General features: G+C 42.0%; 1 protein-coding gene across 2 annotated transcripts in view; it reads left to right on the top strand.

Annotated features, from left to right (window-relative positions):
- Positions 1-21,508, top strand: part of LOC121877828 — a 51,322-nt gene that overhangs the window by 10,201 nt on the left and 19,613 nt on the right. For both annotated transcript variants that reach the window (XM_042383713.1, XM_042383714.1), the window contains exons 2-3: positions 3,976-4,534; positions 9,351-9,457. In XM_042383713.1, the coding sequence (XP_042239647.1) occupies positions 4,399-4,534; positions 9,351-9,457 (243 nt within the window). In that variant the 5' untranslated portion in view covers positions 3,976-4,398. The remainder of the gene's footprint in view (positions 1-3,975; positions 4,535-9,350; positions 9,458-21,508) is intronic.

Below are 21,508 nucleotides of genomic sequence, written 5' to 3'. Positions count from 1 at the left end.
ACACACACACAGACAGACAGGTGATGGTAATAGTCCATGCATCTTTAAATGAGAAAACAAGCAACAGGTAAGACCTCCGGCCACACCGACTGACTCTACAACCGAGGGTCACGTCTGATGTGCTGTGCTGTTTATGAAAGCGATCAACGACTTTACTCGAGTTATGAGAAGATTATGTTTTTGTTTGTTCCGCCATTACTGGACTTTTGTGTGTGTGTGTGCGTGTGTGTGTGTGCGTGTGTGTGCGTGTGTGTGTGTGTGTGTGTTTTTTAAAAAATGAATGTCAAAATGTTACAACTTTTTGAGGAAACCTAACCTAACCTAACCTAACCTAACCTAACCTAACCTAACCTAACCTAACCTAACAGAACCATAACGTTCCAAAACTTACAATATTAACCACTTGTATTTCTGGTTATATACATTTAACTGGTAAAGGTTTTTACTAGCCAATAAACCTGTATCCCGATTACAGAACTTCACCTTTATACACCTGGCATAAATGTTTAAACAAGCACGAGTCGAATACTAAAACAAATATTAACACTACAGTACTAATCTATCTTTTTTTATCGGCTTTTCACTCAAATATTGCAAAAGTGTGCCGTGGGTGGGTGGGTTACAGCCCTCGTCTCTTGTGTATCATGGACTCGGTTCGCATCAGAGTACCTACCGAGTTGTGAAGGAGTACTGTACCTGATTTTATAGTTTGGGGGCGTGATGGTGGTCGAGTGTAGTGTCACCTCCTTGTGTCGTCAGCTTACGTGAAAAAATGATTCAGTGTAGAGCGGCGGAAATTCTGGTAATTTGATTATACTTTACTGCAGCTTTTCTCCTTTTTTATAACGCAATTTTTTAATTTTTTTCCCCCCAACATTTTGCTGCCTTGGGGAACAGGTGTACATTTTCTCGACAGACAATTTTAGTTTCTTTTATGTATACACGTGAAGGTTGGGAGTAAATGATAGTATAATGATAAGAACAAGAAATATATCGTGGGTGAGTGAGACTCCATCACAACATTGGTGTCAGGGTGACGACGCAACACAGGACTTCGCCCACATGTGTGACTCTGTTCCTCTCTGTCGTCTACAGTCATGTACCCTTCCTGTCTGTTTGGTTTATTTATTTGACATATTCACACAGCTAGAGGGACACGTGGCCGCAACATAAAACTTTTGATTTTAAAAACACGATTGGCAAATATGGATCAAAAGCTTGTCCATGACATGAATTAAAAACATACATATACATCCTAAACAATATTAATAATAATATTAACACAGGACCATAAGCATTGCCAAGCTGTGAACTTCTACAAATGCACACGGTCAAAATACCCTTGACCTTATCTGAACTGACTTAGCGGACCAGTACCAACCACCTCAACCAATGCCTCCTATGGGGTGTAGAACACACCTATCAGTGCTCTGGTCTCCAGCTGTCACTGCCAGCCAAGTGCAGAGACCTGGACTGAATTACTTAGTGTGGATGACGTGGACATTAAATGGATAAATTACACCAACACCACCACGGAAGCTCACCACCACTTCTTCCTCGAGAAGTCCGTCAAATCACACCCAGCTGACTTGCCCTGGATCACACCTCGGATCAAAAGACTTATGCAACAGAGAGACAGAGTCTTTTATCTCAATGACCACAACCACTACAGGTCTCTTCGCAATCAAGTCATCCGTGAAATACACGCTGCAAAGAAGTCCCACTACCCAACCAAGCTGCAACACCTGAAGCAGACCAACAACAGTCAATGGTATGGTAAGCTTAAAGAACTCTGTGGACGAAACAATAAGACACGTCCACTCCCCTTCGTTAGCCATCTCACTAATGGTGACGCAGCTGAGCAATCAAACAACCATTTCGCAACTATATGCCAGACGCTCCCTCGGCTTAACACAGCCAGTCTCTCTGCTTACCTACCAGCCCCCTTTCCCATTGACTTAGTGGAAGAATGTGATGTAGCAAAAAGTCTGGACAAACTGAAGTTAAACCGCTCCACCACCCCCATTGACTTACCAATGAAACTCTACAAGGAGTTCTCCCCGGAGCTTGCTAAACCCCTCTGCTCCATCATCAATGCTTCCCTCAGTCAAGCAAGATGCCCAGCTGACTGGAAGACCTCATATGTGTCACCAGTGCCCAAGTCAACCAGCCCACAATCCCTAAATGAGCTACAATCCATTGCCATCACCCCAATACCCAGCTTAATCTGTGAAAGTTTTGTGTTTGACTGGGCCTATGCTGATATTGCAGGCGCCATAGATCCTCAGCAATTTGACAATACGAAAACTTCATCCACCACTCACTGTCTTGTCAGTTTTCTCGACTACATATACCACCATCTGGAAAAACGAAAGACGTCTGTGGCTGTCGCCTCCATTGACTTCACCAAGGCATTTGACCGAGTCGACCACAATTTAATCATCAACAAAGCTACTGACCTCGGGTTTCGAAGAAGTCTTATACCATGGCTTACAGACTTCCTTAGTGACTGATGCCAAGCTGTACGCTTCTGAGGGGCTGTCTCCACCTTTCAGTCACTCACCTGTGGCGTCCCCCAAGGCACCAAGATGGGACCTCTCTGCTTCCTTATGCTTTTCAGTGACGCCCGAAGAAAAACCCCCTGCTCGCTGGAAATATGTCGACGACTCCATCATTGGGATCAGTGTGAACAACTCGGCTCCCGACTACACCGCCCTCCAGGATATTTTGAACAGTCTCCAAAATTGGGCCACCAACAACCATGTCATCATCAACCATACCAAGACCATGGTTATGCACATCAACCTCTCCTCCGACGTTGTCCCACCTCCCTCCATTACTTTGGGCCACAACACAGTCCAGGGTGTGGATTCCACTAAGTTCCTCGGCGTCACTATAGATAGCAAACTAAATTGGAAAATACACATCAATACAATTGTAAAAATCCTCCAGTTTCCGTCTCCCCCTCCTCCGCCGACTCAAGTCCCTCGGAGTTCCTGCACCCGAGCTCCTCAGTGTTTACTCAACATTCACACTTCCCAAGCTCACCTATGCCTCCCCTGCCTGGTCTTCCTCCCTAAATGTCACATAACTGAAACACCTAGAAAACGTGCAGAAGAGGGCATGCAAGATTATTCTCTCCCCTTCCTACTCCACATATCAAGAAGCGCTCAACACACTGACCCTCTCGGCTCTCTCTGACCATCACCACGACCTCATCTGCAAATTTGGTGAGAAGCTTCTGCACCATCCTCGACACCAGCTCCTACTACCACCCGAGATCCCTCGCCCGATAATTTTTGTTCGACACCACAACCGCATCCAGCCCATACGAGCACGTACTGATTGCTATAAGAACAGCCCAGTCTCAACCATTGTAAAAATTATCAACAACTCGTAATCAACCAGTGTATTCACTCCCAGCCAATCTTACCTTTTTGCACTGTCACTATGAAGAAATGCCCTGTAGTATGACCTTCTCCCCACCTAGTTATTATATATCATATTTGTATCACTTATGTTACTTGTATAGTATTTGTAAATCAAGTGATCCATTTATGTATTATGCAACTGTATAATTTCAGCTTAGCGGCTGCCATGCTCTTTCAATAAACTTTTTATTATTATTAATATTATTATATATATACACACACACACGTCAGTAGACAGAAACACAAGCAGACAGACATACAGACAGACTCGACAAGTGCTCGGTAAACAACATAACTTACAGTATATATCTAAGTTACTATATCGTGTTTACATGTGTGATGGCAGAGCTGAGCTTCACACTGGACCTCGTTAATGACGCCTTAACACGGGAAGAAGATTCGCGTCGCCAGTATTAATATGGTATCGTGGAGGTTTTATATGTATGTATTGTTATAGTAGATTTATAAACACTGATAGATATGTCTAGTGATACGTTTATAAGAGTTTGTTTAATTAAGATGTGATTTTGTTTTGCCTTTGCAGGGTAGAGTTGTGTTGTGTGGGTCGCCTCATCCTAGCGGTTACCTCCAGTGTCTGTAACCCGCCCACTTAGCCAGCGTCTCTGTAGCCTGCCATCACCAGCTCTACCCATCACCACCAGTGAAATATTATAAAAGAAAAAAATAATAATACTAGAAGCTGGAAAACAAAAACTCTCTGAATATATTTATACGTGGAGAAGTAATTTTAGTGGAGACAAAATCGCTTCAAGAAAAAGAAAAGAAAATGTAACTTTCCAGTTTTAACGTGACGCCAAAGACCACAGCCCTTGTGCAGACTAAAAGAAAACAAGTGTGATTGAACTTAACTGTAATAAAAATAGAAAAAAAAAACGCCATAGAGATGTGGAAAGGGGAGGTGAATTAAAACGATAGTAAGATATTTAGGTGACGAAGGCGTTTACTGATGATGGAACCTATGTGCTGGGTGGCGGCGAGAGGGGGCGTGTTGTCTGTACGGCCCGCGGTGATGCCTCCAGCCTCCACCTCTCTCTACTCTCTGTTCTTCCTCATCACAGTCGTCGCTGCCTCCTTTGACTTTGGTAAGTGTCAACATGACTATGACTTCCTACACATCACCAGGTAAGAGCCAACAGGTGTTCACATTGTGTCTGTTCGCTGGCAGTCTAACACCTCCCATTGCTCCCTCTTATTCTCTCCCAGTCACACTCAAACATACGATTCCATATCACAAGCGTATAAAAACAACACCATTAACAATCTGTAGACTATACGACCATATACCAACCAGGACTATACAGTATATCATTCTGAGTATATCAAACAGAATATATATATCAAGGTATAGAAGTCACTGATGGCGTTGGTTTTAATTATGTTCTCGTTTCAATTATACGCTGCCATCAGGTGACGACGCGTGGCTCTCAACCCCGAGAAATGATTTTGAAATGTGACCTTTAAGTGATGTGTTTCAGGGGGCGTGGTCAAAGACTCGTCAGACACGCCCACGTTTATGTCCCCATTGACAGAGAGAGAGAGAGAGAGAGAGAGAGAGAGAGAGAGAGAGAGAGAGAGATTACTGCAATGTTGACGATGCATCTCTATGAACTAAGTGAGAATATTCTTATTTCGACGAGGAAAATATTGACACTGTTTATCTTTATATTCAGGTGGTGATGCAGCAGTATATATACAGCCCTCACCTGTGCCTACCTGAGCGGCTAATGGGATTGGTTTTTGTACCAATAATGAATCTTCGCACCGTGCTCTCTCTCTCTGTGTGTGTGTGTGTGTGTGTGTGTGTGTGTGGCCTTGCTTTACAATCAAATCTTTAACATTTATTTGCTGACAATATCCATACCTGTGGACTTTAACAATAATATTAATACTTATAAAAGCTTTTGTGTAGAGAGCCCAGAGACGTATTGGTACGCCTGTGTTGCCTGGAATAACATACATGACTGTTAATATATACAAGAGCTCACAGTTTAACATCATAAGTACGTCTAGATATTGGACATACTGGGACTGTCTGGGAGATACACTGAAGTATTATAATTTATTCATCTCTTTAAGCTGATCTGTTGTGGTGATGAAAGAGTTCCGTGTTTATGGTGTCAGTTTCCCCAGCGGTTTATGGGGTGTACTGGTGCCCGAGATTGTTGTTGTTGTGGCATTCATGACAGCGATTTGTTTCAGCCAAGCTCAAGGTATCAGCTTACCGGTCTACGCCAGCAGTACCTAACCTAACCTGACCTGACCTAACCTAACCTGACCTCCCCATAGTTTTTCTGTATCCTCCCTGCCACGCTTTGCTATAAACCTGGAATTTTCCCCCCACACACTCATCATTCTGTCACTTTATGTAACTTGCTGACAAAACCTGTGACCCTTCAGGCTTCCACGCCCTTAATGCAGGAGCCATAAAGGCAGGTATGAACTTAGTATGCTTCCCAGTTGGGCACTGTAAACGCTTCTGCGCTTCACCTTGCACAGGATGTAAGGGGGTGCCCAATAAACTAGCCCCCTCCTGGGCAATCTGTAATCTGTATCTGACGCCCAAAAAAACAACCACGACGGCCAACTCTTCTCCCACTCTAAGATATGACCAATATATAGCAGTTATCACGCCTGGTATTCGCTAGGTCTCGCTATGTTGACAGTGTTGTCGTGTAGCGTTTGTCTGTACCACCTGGCTGTACCTCTGTCGTACCAATAGGAAAGATAATACGACAGACCAGTACAGTGTTATTTAGTGAATATTTAATTTGTTTGAAGTAATGAAATTGCCTTTTGATTTACACAGCAATCAACACACGAAGAAAATGTATATATATTTTTTTAATAACAGAGTTGAGGTAGAGTCCGAACCACGTTGCTGTGTTAAAAGTGAGCTTAGCGAAATCCTCTTAGCGAGAGATTTTTGACTTGATATTAAAAGTTCTTGTTTGTTGTTGACGTGGTTATGAATGGTGAAACAGACGGATTCCTGCTGCTGGTTACGTCGTTGGATATAATTAGCTATTTTAAGGCTTAATTCTCATTATGTCTTTCCAAATCCGTCCCACGAGAGACACACGAACGCCGCTTTAAACAACGAGTCACAGGACAGAAATAGCAACACACTTTATCACATAAGTTGTTGTTCCTCTGCTACAACATTCAACCTGACAGCTCCTGACAATTCGGTTAACCTTCATTACTCTGGTCATGCCACAGTCATATAAATCCACTGAGCTACAAATGGACAGCATAGGAGGCGGAAGTAAGAAGTAAACGCCCATTTCAGCCCTACTCGGTCACTCACCTCACGACGTAGAGTAGAGTGAGGCCTTACCGCCACTCGTGTCTAAGTGATATTAAAACAATAACGATAATGAAGAATATTTAACACAACGAAATAGCTAAACTTTCCCTTATTTATGAAAAATTGAAAATGTAATACTCTTGAAGACTTTAGTTGTTGTAGTTCAGTAATACATAACATTTAAGAGATCAGGGTAGAGAGGGGTGGGGGGGGGGATGACTCACTGCCGCTCCGCCCCCGACAAGGTGTTACAAAGGGTCACCAGATTGCACTCTTAGTTTCCATTACACTTTCTGTTTTAACCATGATAAAGTCTCCGTGTGGCCAGGACCCACACACACACACACACACACACACACACACACACACACACACACACACACACACACACACACGAGGCTAGCTAGTGTAAACAGTGTACAGTGTTACCAAGGCGGCTGTATTGTGGTCAGTGTGCGGTGTTACCAAGACAAAAGTTCTGGTACACTTAAGAAAATGAGGAAATCAATTAGTGGAGACAAATTGATTTACTGTTTAATGCTAATGTATACCTACAGTGTACACCTCAACTCCTGATTTATGTACTGTACAGCCCTGTAAATGTATTCAACGCATATTATATCATTATGTCTAAATCAAATGTAAGTCTGTATATTTTCAACCACCGGCTGCAACTCTATTAATAAACCGTTTATTATTATTATTATTATTATTATTATTATTATTATTATTATTATTATTATTATTATTATTACATTGTCTACATACATGCTGAGAGAGAGAGAGAGAGAGAGAGAGAGAGAGAGAGAGAGAGAGAGAGAGAGAGAGAGAGAGATTCTGTTAAGGGTGAAGGTAGAGTGTGCCTGCCTGCTGGAGTTAAGTTTATTTTTTATAGCTGTTCGTCTAGTGTATATAATGTCCCACAGTTCGTGTTTAAGAACCTTTGATGATTGAGACCGAGAAATCATTATATAATAACAACAACAACAACGACATAATTCCAGTTACTAAAATAAAATGGACTCGAGTGTGAAAACATTTCTAAATTCCTCAACAAAACACGTAATGAATTAAAGGTAAAGGTAAAAACTATCGCAATTCACATATCTAATCACAATACTTGATGGAATGAGACGATAATTAATTCTATACCGTGTACAATAACTTCATCAATAGCAGTACGATATGTTGGGCTTTGGGGATCTGGCGCCAAGAGCCATGTAAACAAACAACATCGCTGCCGGGACACGAACACCAAGCAAAACACAAGACGATGACCTTACTTAACCTAACCACTCAGTAGAGAATATAAACGGCTATACCTGCTTAATGAACCCCTCGTTATAAGGAGTATACCTGCTTAATGACCCCTCGTTATAAGGAGTATACCTGCTTAATGACCCCTCGTTATAAAGAACACTTAATAATGTAGGGGGTTTAATTTCTCCTCCTCACTTCAAGTCTTTTGTGGAAACTTTTGGCAGTAGCGATGGCGGAAGTTGGCTCCTGACGAACCTTTCCGTTGAGCAGAACTTTCCTTTAAATTGACTAAACTTTCCTACTGTAGGTATTATGAGAGATATTTAGACCAGGGGAGAGAGAGAGAGAGAGAGAGAGAGAGAGAGAGAGAGAGAGAGAGAGAGAGAGAGAGAGAGAGAGATAACAATATGTCTCGGAACAGCACATAATGGACGGTGGGTTGTCAAGATGCCGGAGGAGAGACAGAGAATTGGATGTTGGCAAAAAATAAAAGATGATGAGGATTGTTAGTGTGAGGGTGAAGGAAAGAGGCGAAAATGTGAGACACGAGGAGGGAGAAGAGAAGGAGGAGAGGAAGAGGAGAAAGATGAGAAAGACGAGGAGGAGGAGGAGGGGGAGGAGTGGCATATTACACAAGAGAATAAATGTGTGATGTGGATGACAGAAAGGGAGGAAGGAAAGACGGAAGGAGAGATGGGGGATGGAGGAAGAAAAAGGGAGGTAAGGAAGGAAGGAAGGGTGGGGGGAGAGAGAAAGAGGATAAAGGGAGACAAAGAGACACACTTGATTTCCCAGGATAGACCAACTGAGCCATCACCCTCACTTCCGACTCTCCTGCGACACTAACACGATTTTCCCTCCGCCCGGAATAGCTAAGTACACGAGAGCCCAGAAGTTGTCGTGTTTCTTATTGATTAAATGTAATGTTAGATTCTTTTGTAAAGTTGATGATAATATGAAACTTATTCTTTCTCGTTGGTGATTCATATTTAAATTGTTTATTTTTTTATTTTTGGTGTATAAAGTTGCGTGAGGAGAATGAGTTGTGTCTAGTGACCCCCTCAGAGATGGTGTTATTGGCTAGGAAACGCAAATGATAATGGCTACCTAACTTTACAGATGGGGAAGTGAAGATGGTCTATTGCAGTGGCTGTGTGTGTACCGAATGTCTTTGTTAATGTAAACTTCTACGTACACCCTGTTATTGTTTATGCCACGCTCATTGTTTTTGTTTACTTGTGCTATTATTTATTGATCTATTTTATATTTAATATAGATTGATATAAATTCTTCTTTTCTGAACTTACTGACAACGTTCCTCGCCCTGACAGTGGTAAAGCCGGAGTTCGGTGAGGCGTCTTCAGACCTCAATGTGACAGCGTTCGCCGGACAGACTGGCAGGCTGCCGTGTACCGTCAAACACCTCGCCGGCAAGAGGGTGAGTCAAGTCTTTTCCATCACAGGTCCTGTCCTCACCTCTTACAAACTCAACCCCCAACTGCTCTTCTTTAAATACTTAAATGAAATTATATCTTAACCTACTACCATTAAAAACATTATCATCAATTCATTAAACTAAGGTAACGATACTGTCATGCCAGCACCTCCTATAATGCTCCTTAAGAGACGATCTAACCAAACTCCTGTCAAATTCCTCCTACACCAAGCACCATTAAGTCTATATGAGAGTTTTCTTTCTGTAAACACCAAGTGAGGGAGTAATTATACGTCTGGCAACACAACACAGCGTGGCGATGTTGGTTTCATCTCCGTCCCTTCCCTCCCTCCTTCCTCCTTCCCTCCCTCCTTCCTCCTTCCCTCCCTCCCTCAGCTTACAGTAGGCCGTCCAACCTTTACTTAACCTACAGTGGATCTCTCTTCGTGGGCAATCGTAAAAAGGATATGAGTTCTGTTGCGTGTCCGTGTGTGTTTATGACGACTACTGCCACACACACACACGCACACACATGCACACGCACACACACACACAAACACACGCGCGCACACACACACACAGTCGCTTTAGGTGGGTTCCCAATGGCCCGCTCGACCCTCAGTACTCCTGTGTGGGCAATAACTGAGACGTTCATCCAAGAAACATGAGAGCTGTTCCCCGGTCATGTGTGTGTGTGTGTGTGTGTGTGTGTGTGTGTGTGTGTGTGTCTCCTCACTAACGCATGAGACACTAACGGACAGTATAAGTGTCAACATAAGAACATTTTACGACGAGTCTTGAGAGAGAGAGAGAGAGAGAGAGAGAGAGAGAGAGAGAGAGAGAGAGAGAGAGAGAGAGACTACTGCATTTTTTTAAGTTTAACAAATTTATTGGCAGAGCTTGTAGTACAGTTTGCCTATTCTGAGTAATTCAGTCAGGTCTTGACACTGAGGGTGGTATCACTTCTCACTGTCACGCAGGACAGAGGTTCACACACAAAGAAATACATCATATTCATTAACAACTATATATGTATAGAGGTCAGATTCATATGGGTAATGTCACTGTTCACTGCCATGCAGGACAGAGGTTCGTACACAAAGAGATGCATCATATTCATTGACAGTACATATACATATATGTACACACACACATACACATATACATACATATACACATATACATACACATATACATGTACATATATATACACATATGCACACATACACACATACATACACATATACACACATACATACTGTACATATACGTCGGTCAGATTCATGTGGGTAATGTCACTCTTCACTGCCATACAGGACAGAGGTTCGTACACAAAGAATGCATCATATTCATCGACACTATATATAGGTCAGATTCATGTGGATAATGCCACTGTTCACTGCCATGCAGGACAGAGGTTTATACACAAAGAAGGAAATACATCATATTCATTAGCTACTGCATTAGGTATTTCCACAAGCCTAAGAATGATGCTGTACTCACTTAACGTCTTCTGTACTCACTTAACATCCTCTGTACTCACTTAACGTCTCCTGTACTTACTTAACATCTTCTGTACTCACTTAACGTCTTCTGTACTCACTTAACGTCTTCTGTACTCACTTAACATCTTCTGTACTCACTTAACATCTTCTGTACTCACTTAACATCTTCTGTAGTCACTTAACATCTTCTGTACTCACTTAACATCTTCTGTACTCACTTAACATCTTCTGTACTCACTTAACGTCTTCTGTACTCACTTAACATCTTCTGTACTCCTTAATAATCTTCTGTGCTCACTTAACATCTTATGTACTCACTTACGCGTCTTCTGTACTCCTTAACATCTTCTGCTCTCATAACGTCTTCTGTAGTCATAACATCTTCTGTACTCCTTAGCATCTTCTGTACTCACTTAACATCTTATGTACTCACTTAACATCTTCTGTACTCATAACATCTTCCTGTGCTCCTTAACGTCTTCTGTAGTCCGCTAACATCTTCTGTACTCACTTAACATCTTCTGTACTCACTTAACATCTTCTGTACTCACTTAACATCTTCTGTACTCACTTAACATCTTCTGTACTCACTTAACATCTTCTGTACTCACTCAACGTCTTCTGTAGTCACTTAACATCTTCTGTACTCACTTAACATCTTCTGTACTCACTTAACATCTTCTGTACTCACTTAACATCTTCTGTACTCACTTAACATCTTCTGTACTCACTTAATGTCTTCTGTACTCACTTAACGTCTTCTGTACTCACTTAACGTCTTCTGTACTCACTTAACGTCTTCTGTACTCACTTAACGTCTTCTGTACTCACTTAACGTCTTCTGTAGTCACTTAACGTCTTCTGTATTCACTTAGTGTCTTCTGTACTCACTTAACATCTTCTGTACTCATTTAACATCTTCTGTACTCACTTAACATCTTCTGTACTCACTTAACATCTTCTGTACTCACTTAACATCTTCTGTACTCACTTAACATCTTCTGTACTCACTTAACATCTTCTGTACTCACTTAACGTCTTCTGCTCATAGCATCTTCTATACTCCTTAACATCTTCTGTACTCATAACGTCTTCTGCTCCTTAGCGTCTTATAGCACTCACTTAACATCTTCTGTACTCACTTAACATCTTCTGTTACTCATAGCATCTTCTGTACTCCTTAACGTCTTCTGTACTCATAACATCTTCTATACTCCTTAACATCTTCTGTGATCACTTAACATCTTCTGTACTCACTTAGCATCTTCTGTACTCATAACATCTTCTGTGCTCACTTAACGTCTTCTGTAGTCACTTAGCATCTTCTGTACTCCTTAGCATCTTCTGTACTCATAACATCTTCTGTACTCACTTAATATCTTCTGTACTCACTTAACATCTGTGCTCCTTAGCGTCTTCTGTATACTTAACATCTTCTGTACTCTTAGCATCTTCTGTACTCTTAACGTCTTCTGTACTCACTTAACATCTTCTGTACTCATAACGTCTTCTCATACTCATAACGTCTTCTGTACTCACTTAACGTCTTCATGCTCATAACGTCTTCTGTACTCATAACATCTTCTGTACTCTAGCCAACATCTTCTGTACTCACTTAGGCCTGCACTCCTTAACGTCTTCTGTACTCACTTAACGTCTTCTGTAGTCATAACATCTTCTGTATTTACTTAACATCTTCTGTACTCACTTAACATCTTCTGTACTCACTTAACATCTTCTGTACTCACTTAGCGTCTTCTGTACTCACTTAACATCTTCTGTACTCACTTAACATCTTCTGTACTCACTTAACATCTTCTGTACTCACTTAACATCTTCTGTAGTCACTTAACATCTTCTGTACTCACTTAACATCTTCTGTACTCACTTAATATCTTCTGTACTCACTTAACATCTGTGCTCACTTAGCGTCTTCTGTACTCACTTAACATCTTCTGTACTCACTTAACATCTTCTGTACTCACTTAACATCTTCTGTACTCACTTAACGTCTTCTGTACTCACTTAATGTCTTCTGTACTCACTTAACGTCTTCTGTACTCACTTAACGTCTTCTGTACTCACTTAACGTATTCTGTACTCACTTAACATCTTCTGTACTCACTTAACATCTTCTGTACTCACTTAACATCTTCTGTACTCACTTAACGTCTTCTGTACTCATTTAACGTCTTCTGTACTCACTTAACGTCTTCTGTACTCACTTAACATCTTCTGTACTCACTTAACATCTTCTGTACTCACTTAACATCTTCTGTACTCATCTTCTGTACTCACTTAACGTCTTCTGTACTCATAACGTCTTCTGTACTCACTTAACATCTTCTGTACTCACTTAACATCTTCTGTACTCACTTAACATCTTCTGTACTCACTTAACATCTTCTGTCTTCTGTACTCATACGTCTTCTGTACTCACTTAACATCTTCTGTACTCACTTAACATCTTCTGTACTCACTTAACATCTTCTGTACTCATAACATCTTCTGTACTCATAACATCTTCTGTACTTAACATCTTCTGTACTCACTTAACATCTTCTGTACTCACTTAACATCTTCTGTACTCACTTAACGTCTTCTGTACTCACTTAACGTCTTCTGTAGTCACTTAACATCTTCTGTACTCACTTAACATCTTCTGTACTCACTTAACATCTTCTGTACTCACTTAACGTCTTCTGTACTCACTTAACATCTTCTATACTCACTTAACGTCTTCTGTAGTCACTTAACATCTTCTGTACTCACTTAACGTCTTCTGTACTCACTTAACATCTTCTGTACTCACTTAACGTCTTCTGTACTCACTTAACATCTTCTATACTCACTTAACGTCTTCTGTAGTCACTTAACATCTTCTGTACTCACTTAACATCTTCTGTACTCGCTTAACGTCTTCTGTACTCGCTTAACGTCATTTGTACTCGCTTAACCTCGCTACACCTGGAAAATACATCACACTATTGAACTCTCTTCTCCTGTGGACAATTTCACAACACATTTTCTGTCCAGCTGTGAATCTCATCATCAACCAGCACCTGCAAACTTATTTAAAGATCTGATAAACACATTAAAGTTTGACCTCTTTTAGTTAGCCAAAATTTCATAAACACATTGAAGTTTGGCCTTTTTTAATTAGCCAAAATTTCATAAACACATTGAAGTTTGGCCTTTTTAATTAGCCAAAATTCCATACACACATTGATGTTTGGCCTTTTTTTAATTTGCCAAAAATTTCATAAACACATTGAAGTTTGGCCTTTTTTAATTTGCCAAGATTTCAAAAACACATTAAAGTTTGGCCTTTTTTAGTTTGCCAAAATCGACATATTTCTATTTCTTGTTTATTACTATATATGTATTTTTATATTACCTCTTCTTGTGTTTGTTTATGTTATGGTAAAATATTCATGTATAAAGTAAAAACAAAATGGCGATAGATTATACTGTGAAATTTTTTTAACAATGAAAAATGAACTGACCTAACCTAACCTAACCAGTGCGATTAATGATGGTGAATACTACTACTACCACTACTACTACTACTACTACTACTACTACTACTACTACTACTACTACTACTATTACTAATAATAATAATAATAATAATAATAATAACATACACTTGAAATAATTATAATCTATCGATGGTGTTGAATAAATGAATAATATTAATACACTACATAACTACAACACCACACTGTAAAAATGAAGTATTCGTTCACTCACCTGCCATCATGTTTACCAAGGTGAGGTGAGGTAAGGTTAATTAGTTCTCCCACAGGTGTGAGGCAGTACGGTGACCTCCTGTTGTTTACATCTTGAGGGTGACTGTTGGACAAGTCTGTAACGGGTTGTTGGTTGTTACTCCCTGAACTGTTGGCGGTAGTGGAGTGGCAGAAGGGGCCGGGTGGGTGGTGGTGGAGGGGGAGGAGGTGGAGGTGGTGGAAAGGAGGAGGGGGGTGGAGGAGGAGTGAGGTGAGAGAGTGGTGTGGAGGGAGAGGGTGGGGTGTGTACTGGGGTTAGGAGAGTGTGTCAGCCTGGGACATTAGAAGCACTAGCGGAGTGTTATTAGTGTCAGGGTCAACACACTATACCAGTACAGTACACGACCTAAAGCCTGTACTGGGTCGGAACTCTCATGACCGGGTCCCAGTTTTCCACACTGGGGTCCAGGGGCAGTGCTAGAAGGTGATGGGGGATGGGGTGAGAGGACTTATCTCGTTAGAGGTTAAGTATATGCAGAGGGTCTTGACCTACAACATACACAAACGCACTTGAACACACGGACACACTCAGTTGTATATTTGTCGCTCAATAAAGATCTGATCCACGAGTAACTTATCGAGTGAGTCAGTCATCGGTGGTTAGGTTAGGTTAGTGTGGTGATTGAAGACACGCCTATGCAGGAATGTCAACAAAGTCGGTGTTCCCAAATAATCTAGTAAGGGAGAGAATATTTTGACCTTAGTATACTCTATGCATATGGGTGTATAAGTATCCGAACTAGACGGGTATATGTAGCCAACTCCGGCCGGATCAGTCAAAGATTCACTCGTTACTGAATACTTTGCACTAGATACCGGCACCGCACGTAATCGCTAAACACTCCTGCATCTCTAGTCTCCACCATAAAGCCACACGAACACCACAATATAATCAAACAAGAGCTGAACACTAGAAAACCTTACCCCGTCCTTGACCATAGGAGTCAACGCCGGGGCTGCCCTCTGTCGCCCAATACACCAAGAATAAAAAAAAAAAGGTAAACACAAAATTTCATCAATATTGTTTCACCAACGACAAAACCGATGAAATATGAACTAATAACGATATATTAATCATCTCCATAATTTACCAATAGGTGGTCGATACATTGGTTATACTGTACATAATATACCCAAGTAAACAGAGAATATGTACGTGCCATACATAACATTACCCTGTTATCGATATCGTCAATATTATAAATGTTTGGCCGTTCAGTCATTCCAAAGCAAATAATAAATGAAATAATTGAATGTTATAAAGAGTTAATTTATATCAGACCCTATCACGTTCCTTCCCCGACAAGACCTTATCACGTTCCTATCCCGTTAAGACCCTATCACGTTCCTACCCCGTCAAGACCCTATCACGTTCCTTCCCCGTCAAGACCCTATCACGTTCCTATCCCGTTAAAACCCATCACGTTCCTACCCCGTTAAGACCCTATCACGTTCCTTCCCCGTCAAGACCCTATCACGTTCCTACCCCGTTAAGATCCTATCACCTACCTGTCAAGACCCTATCACGTTCCTATCCCGTTAAGACCCTATCACGTTCTTCCCCGTCACATCTCCTACCCGTTAAGACCCTATCACGTCCTACCTCAAGACCCTATCACGTTCCTACCCCGTCAAGACCCTATCACGTTCCTTCCCCGTCAAGACCTTATCACGTTCCTACCCCGTTAAGACCCTATCACGTTCCTATCCCGTTATGACCCTATCACGTTCCTACCCCGTCAAGACCCTATCACGTTCCTACCCCGTTAAGACCCTATCACGTTCCTACCCTGTCTTCACCGATGATTTAATAGACCATAAGAAATAACTCTTGCATGAACCACCTTCAGGAATACATTAACATACAGTTTGTATATATCAACCATAAGTATATATTAAGTATACGTATATAATTATGTATATACATTAAGTATTGTACGTAAGAACACTAAACACTGTAATTTGAACTGAGGTTAAATCACATAACTCGTCTTAATTCGCCGCTGTGATTGGTGTATTTCTCGGTTCTGTATATGACGTTATTTCGCCCTCTTGTTGTGTCTGATTTAGTGGGGAGTAACTCGTGTTTAAGTGTGTGAAGAATTAAACTTGTACACACTTACATACACTGATATAATAATAACGATAACGATAATGATAATGATAATAATAATAATAATAATAATAATAATAATAATAATAATAATAATAATGATGATGATGATGATGATGATGGCTGCCTCTCGTGTTCGAGGATAGCCGGTCCAAGGGCCACCTATGCGTGAATATGTTTGAGGTGTAGCTGTCGCCAACATAACAACCACACCCTGAGTTAATGAGTTCCATGACACAGTGTCAAGGAATAGTCCGAGAAGACCGGACAACTCGCCAACTGCACTGGCTAACCATTATCTTGGAATGCAAACCGCAAATCGATTCACATCCAGGTTCCCAATTACTGCTGGAGGCAAATGGCGTAAAGAAACTTGGCCATAGTTTCACCCTGCCCGGGGATCGAACCCGAACACACACACACACACACACACACACATACATTCTCTCCAAGTCAGCACATATAATATAACATAATACAATGGAAATAATTGACAGCCATCTTTAAAAATAGCCGCCAATTTAAACAAGTACTGTACCATCAAAGTGGTTTAATTAGTTTCATTCACCAGTTACGTCAGTGTTACCACAAAACTCGATAATTTAGCCACAAATCACCTGGACTCTAAGAGGATTTCACAGCCTGAGAATATTTCTGTCTACTTCTCAATAGTTTACTACAGTAATAGTTTCTTAACGTGGTATAAGGGTGACACAGACGGGGTGTTATGGCTTTTATTATGGCGTTACCTGAAGCTTAACCCCCCCTCCCATCCCAGCTTAGTCCACCTGAAAATTAACCACCCTAATGTTAGCCTAACTTAGCTTAAAATAAAATAATCTAATCTAACCTAACCTAACCTAACCTAACCTAACTTAACCTAACCTAACCTAACCTAACCTAACCTAACCTAACCTAACCTAATCCTAACCCCCAGGTAACGTTAGGGTGATTAATCAGGTAAAATAAATTGGGGGGTTAATCTTCAAGTGATTCTGTTTTTTTTTAGTTTATGAGAAATATGATAAATATGGATGGAAGTTTGTGTGTGTGTGTGTGTGTGTGTGTGTGTGTGTGTGTGTGTGTGTGTGTGTGTGTGTGTGTGTGTGTGTGGTTGGGGTGACGTGTATGTGCACTTAATGTGATGTTCCTATTTTGGTCCAGTACGTAAGTAGATTGCATTTGCTCTCTCTCTCTCTTCTCTCTCTCTCTCTGTCTGTCTCTCTCTGTGTCTTATTTTCTAAATATTTCATTCTCTCTTTCTCCTTCCACTCTGCCCTCTCTCTCTCCTCTTTTCATTTAGTATTTTAATTATTAATTCTCTCTCTTCCTTTCTCATTTAATATTTTTACTCTTCTCCATTCGTTCTTTTTGTCCTTCTCTCTCTCTCATTCTTTCCTCCATTCTCTATCTCTCTCTCCCCCATTCCTTCTCTCCCTCTCCCTCCCTCCCTTCCTTCTTCCTTCCTTCACCATTGTATCATCAACTCATTTATTCTACACTATTACGCCTTCTACTCTTTTACTGACCCTCAAAGACACATTATTAACAGTCACGTTAGAGTTATTGGGTCATATAAAATGTCACTTACAGATAGCCACGTTTCCATCAGGTGTAAGGGGTCTGAGCGGGTGATTACCATGGTCAGGTTAAAAATACCATATGTGTGTGTGGGTTAAGGGTTGTGGTAACTGGTCATGTGATGTCTCTCTGAGTGTGTGGGTGATTGACCTGAGGCTAGCTGGGAAATGTCTGGGGGGTTAGTTGGGTAGTGTCTGGCTAGTTGGGTAATGTCTGGTTAGTTGGGAAGGTCAGTTTATTTGTAGGTCTGACGGCTAGTTGGAAAGGTCTGGCTAGTTGTGTGGTCTGACGGCTAGTTTTGAAGGTCTGGCTAGTTGTAGGTTTGACGGCTAGTTGGGAAGGTCAGTCTAGTTGTTTGTCCAGACGGCTAGTTGGGAAGGTCTAGCTGTAGTTGTGTGGTCTGACGGCTGATTTTGAAGGTCTGGCTAGTTGTGGGTCTGACGGCTAGTTAGAAGGTCTGGCTAGTTGTTTGGTCAGACAGCTAGTTGGGGAAGTCTGGCTATGTGGTTTTGTGGTCTGACGGCTGGTTTGAAGGTCTTGCTGGTTGTTGTGGTCTGACGGCTGGTTGGGAAGGTCGTCTAGTTGTTTGGTCAGACGGCTGGTTGGGAAGGTCTGGCTAGTTGTTGTGGTCTGACGGCTAGTTTTGAAGGTCTGGCTAGTTGTGGGGTTTGACGGCTAGTTGGGAAGGTCAGTCTAGTTGTTTGGTGGCAGACGAGCTGGTTGGGAAAGTCAGTCTATTTGTGTGGTCGGCAGCTGGTTTTGAAGGTCTGGCTAGTTGTAGGTCTGACGGCTGGTTGGGAAGGTCAGTCTAGTTGTAGGCCTGACGGCTAGTTGAGAAGGTCAGTCTAGTTGTAGGCCTGACGGCTAGTTGGGAAGGTCAGTCTAGTTGTAGGTCTGACGGCAAGTTGGGAAGGTCTGGCTAGTTGGACAGGCTTAAATAATGAGCACATGACCCAGTTCAGGCGCCAACCCTAATCATCAACCAGGTAACCTAACTCACCTTATTTCACCTCCTGACCTGCTTCCTACCCTCTCCTGTGACCTAGGGTGACCTGGTCTACATTCTTCATGGTTAGGTTGAGTTATTGGGTGAGTCAATACGGCTGTATCAAATGGAGGTTCGGCGTCAGGTATAGGAACGATGAGGCACATATCCACTACTACTGTCACACATCACCACTACTGTCACACATCACCACTACTGTCACACATCACCACTACTGTCACACATCACTACTACTGTCACATCACTACTAATGTCACACATCACCACTACTGTCACACCACCACTACTACTGTCACTTCACCACTACTGTCACACATCACCACTACTGTCACACATTACCACTACTGCCACACATCACCACTACTGTCACATCCTAGCTTACTGTCACACATCACCACTACCCACACATCACCACCAGCCCATCACCACTACTTCCACACATCACCACTACTGTCACACATCTATGTCACACATCACCCTACTACTGTCACATCACCACTACTGTCACACATCACAACTACTGTCACACATCACCACTACTGCCAAACATCACCACTACTGCCACACATCACAACTACTGTCACACATCACTACTACTGTGACACATCACCACTACTGTGACACATCACCACTATACATCACCACTACTGCCACACACATCACCATACTGTCAGTCACACATCACCACTACTGTCACACACATCCACCTTACTGTCACACATCACCACTACTGTCACACATCTCACCCTACTACTGTCACACATCACCACTACTGTCACACATCCCACAACTACTGTCACACATCACCACTACTACTGTCACATCACCACTACTGTCACACATCACCACTACTACTGTCACATCCTACTACTGTCACATCACCACTCTACTGTCACACATCACCACTACTGTCACACACATCACCACTACTGTCACATCACCACTACATCACACACACATCACCCACTACCATCACACCCCCTATACTGCACACATCTCAACTACTGTCACACATCATCTACTACTGTCACACATCACTACTGTCACATCCCCTACTGTCACACATCACCACTACTGTGACACATCACTACTACTGTCACATCACACCACTACTACTGTCACACATCACAACTACTGTCACACATCACCACTACTACTGTCACACATCACCACTACTACATCACCTTCCTGCATACATCACCACTACACCCACACAACACACCACTACCCCCACACATCACTACTACTGTCACACATCACCACTACTGTCACACATCACCACTAGTCACACATCACCACTACTACTGTCACACATCACACTACTACTGTCACATCACAACTACTGTCACACATCACCACTACTACTGCCACACATCACCACTACTGAGACACATCACCACTACTGTCACACATCACAACTACTGTCACACATCACCACTACTGTCACACATCACCACCTGTCACACATCACCACTACTGTCACACATCACCACTACTGTCACACATCACCACACTACTGCTGTCACACATCACCACTACTGTCACACATCACAACTACTGTCACATCACCACTACTGTCAAACATCACCACTACTGCCACACATCACCACTACTGCGACACATCACCACTACTGTCACACATCACCACTACTGTCACACATCACCACTACTGTCACACATCACCACTACTGTCACACATCACCACTACTGTCACACATCACCACTACTGTGACACATCACTACTACTGTCACATATCATCACCTACTGCTGTCACACATCACAACTACTGTCACACATCACCAATACTATTGTCCACATCACCACTACTGTCACACATCACCACTACTGTCACACATCACCACTACTACTGTCGCACATCATCACTACTGTCACACATCATCCTACCTACTGTCACACATCACCTACTGTCACACATCACCACTACACTGTCACACACTCACCACTACTGTCACACATCACAACTACTGTCACACATCACCACTACTACTGTCACACATCACCACTACTACTGTCACACATCACCACTACTGTCACCT

The sequence above is a fragment of the Homarus americanus genome, unplaced genomic scaffold (genome assembly GCF_018991925.1).
Source record: "Homarus americanus isolate GMGI-L3 unplaced genomic scaffold, GMGI_Hamer_2.0 scaffold24523, whole genome shotgun sequence".
NCBI lineage: Eukaryota > Metazoa > Arthropoda > Malacostraca > Decapoda > Nephropidae > Homarus > Homarus americanus.
Note: the sequence above shows the minus strand (reverse complement) of the source record. Positions and strands in the feature narration are given on the sequence as shown.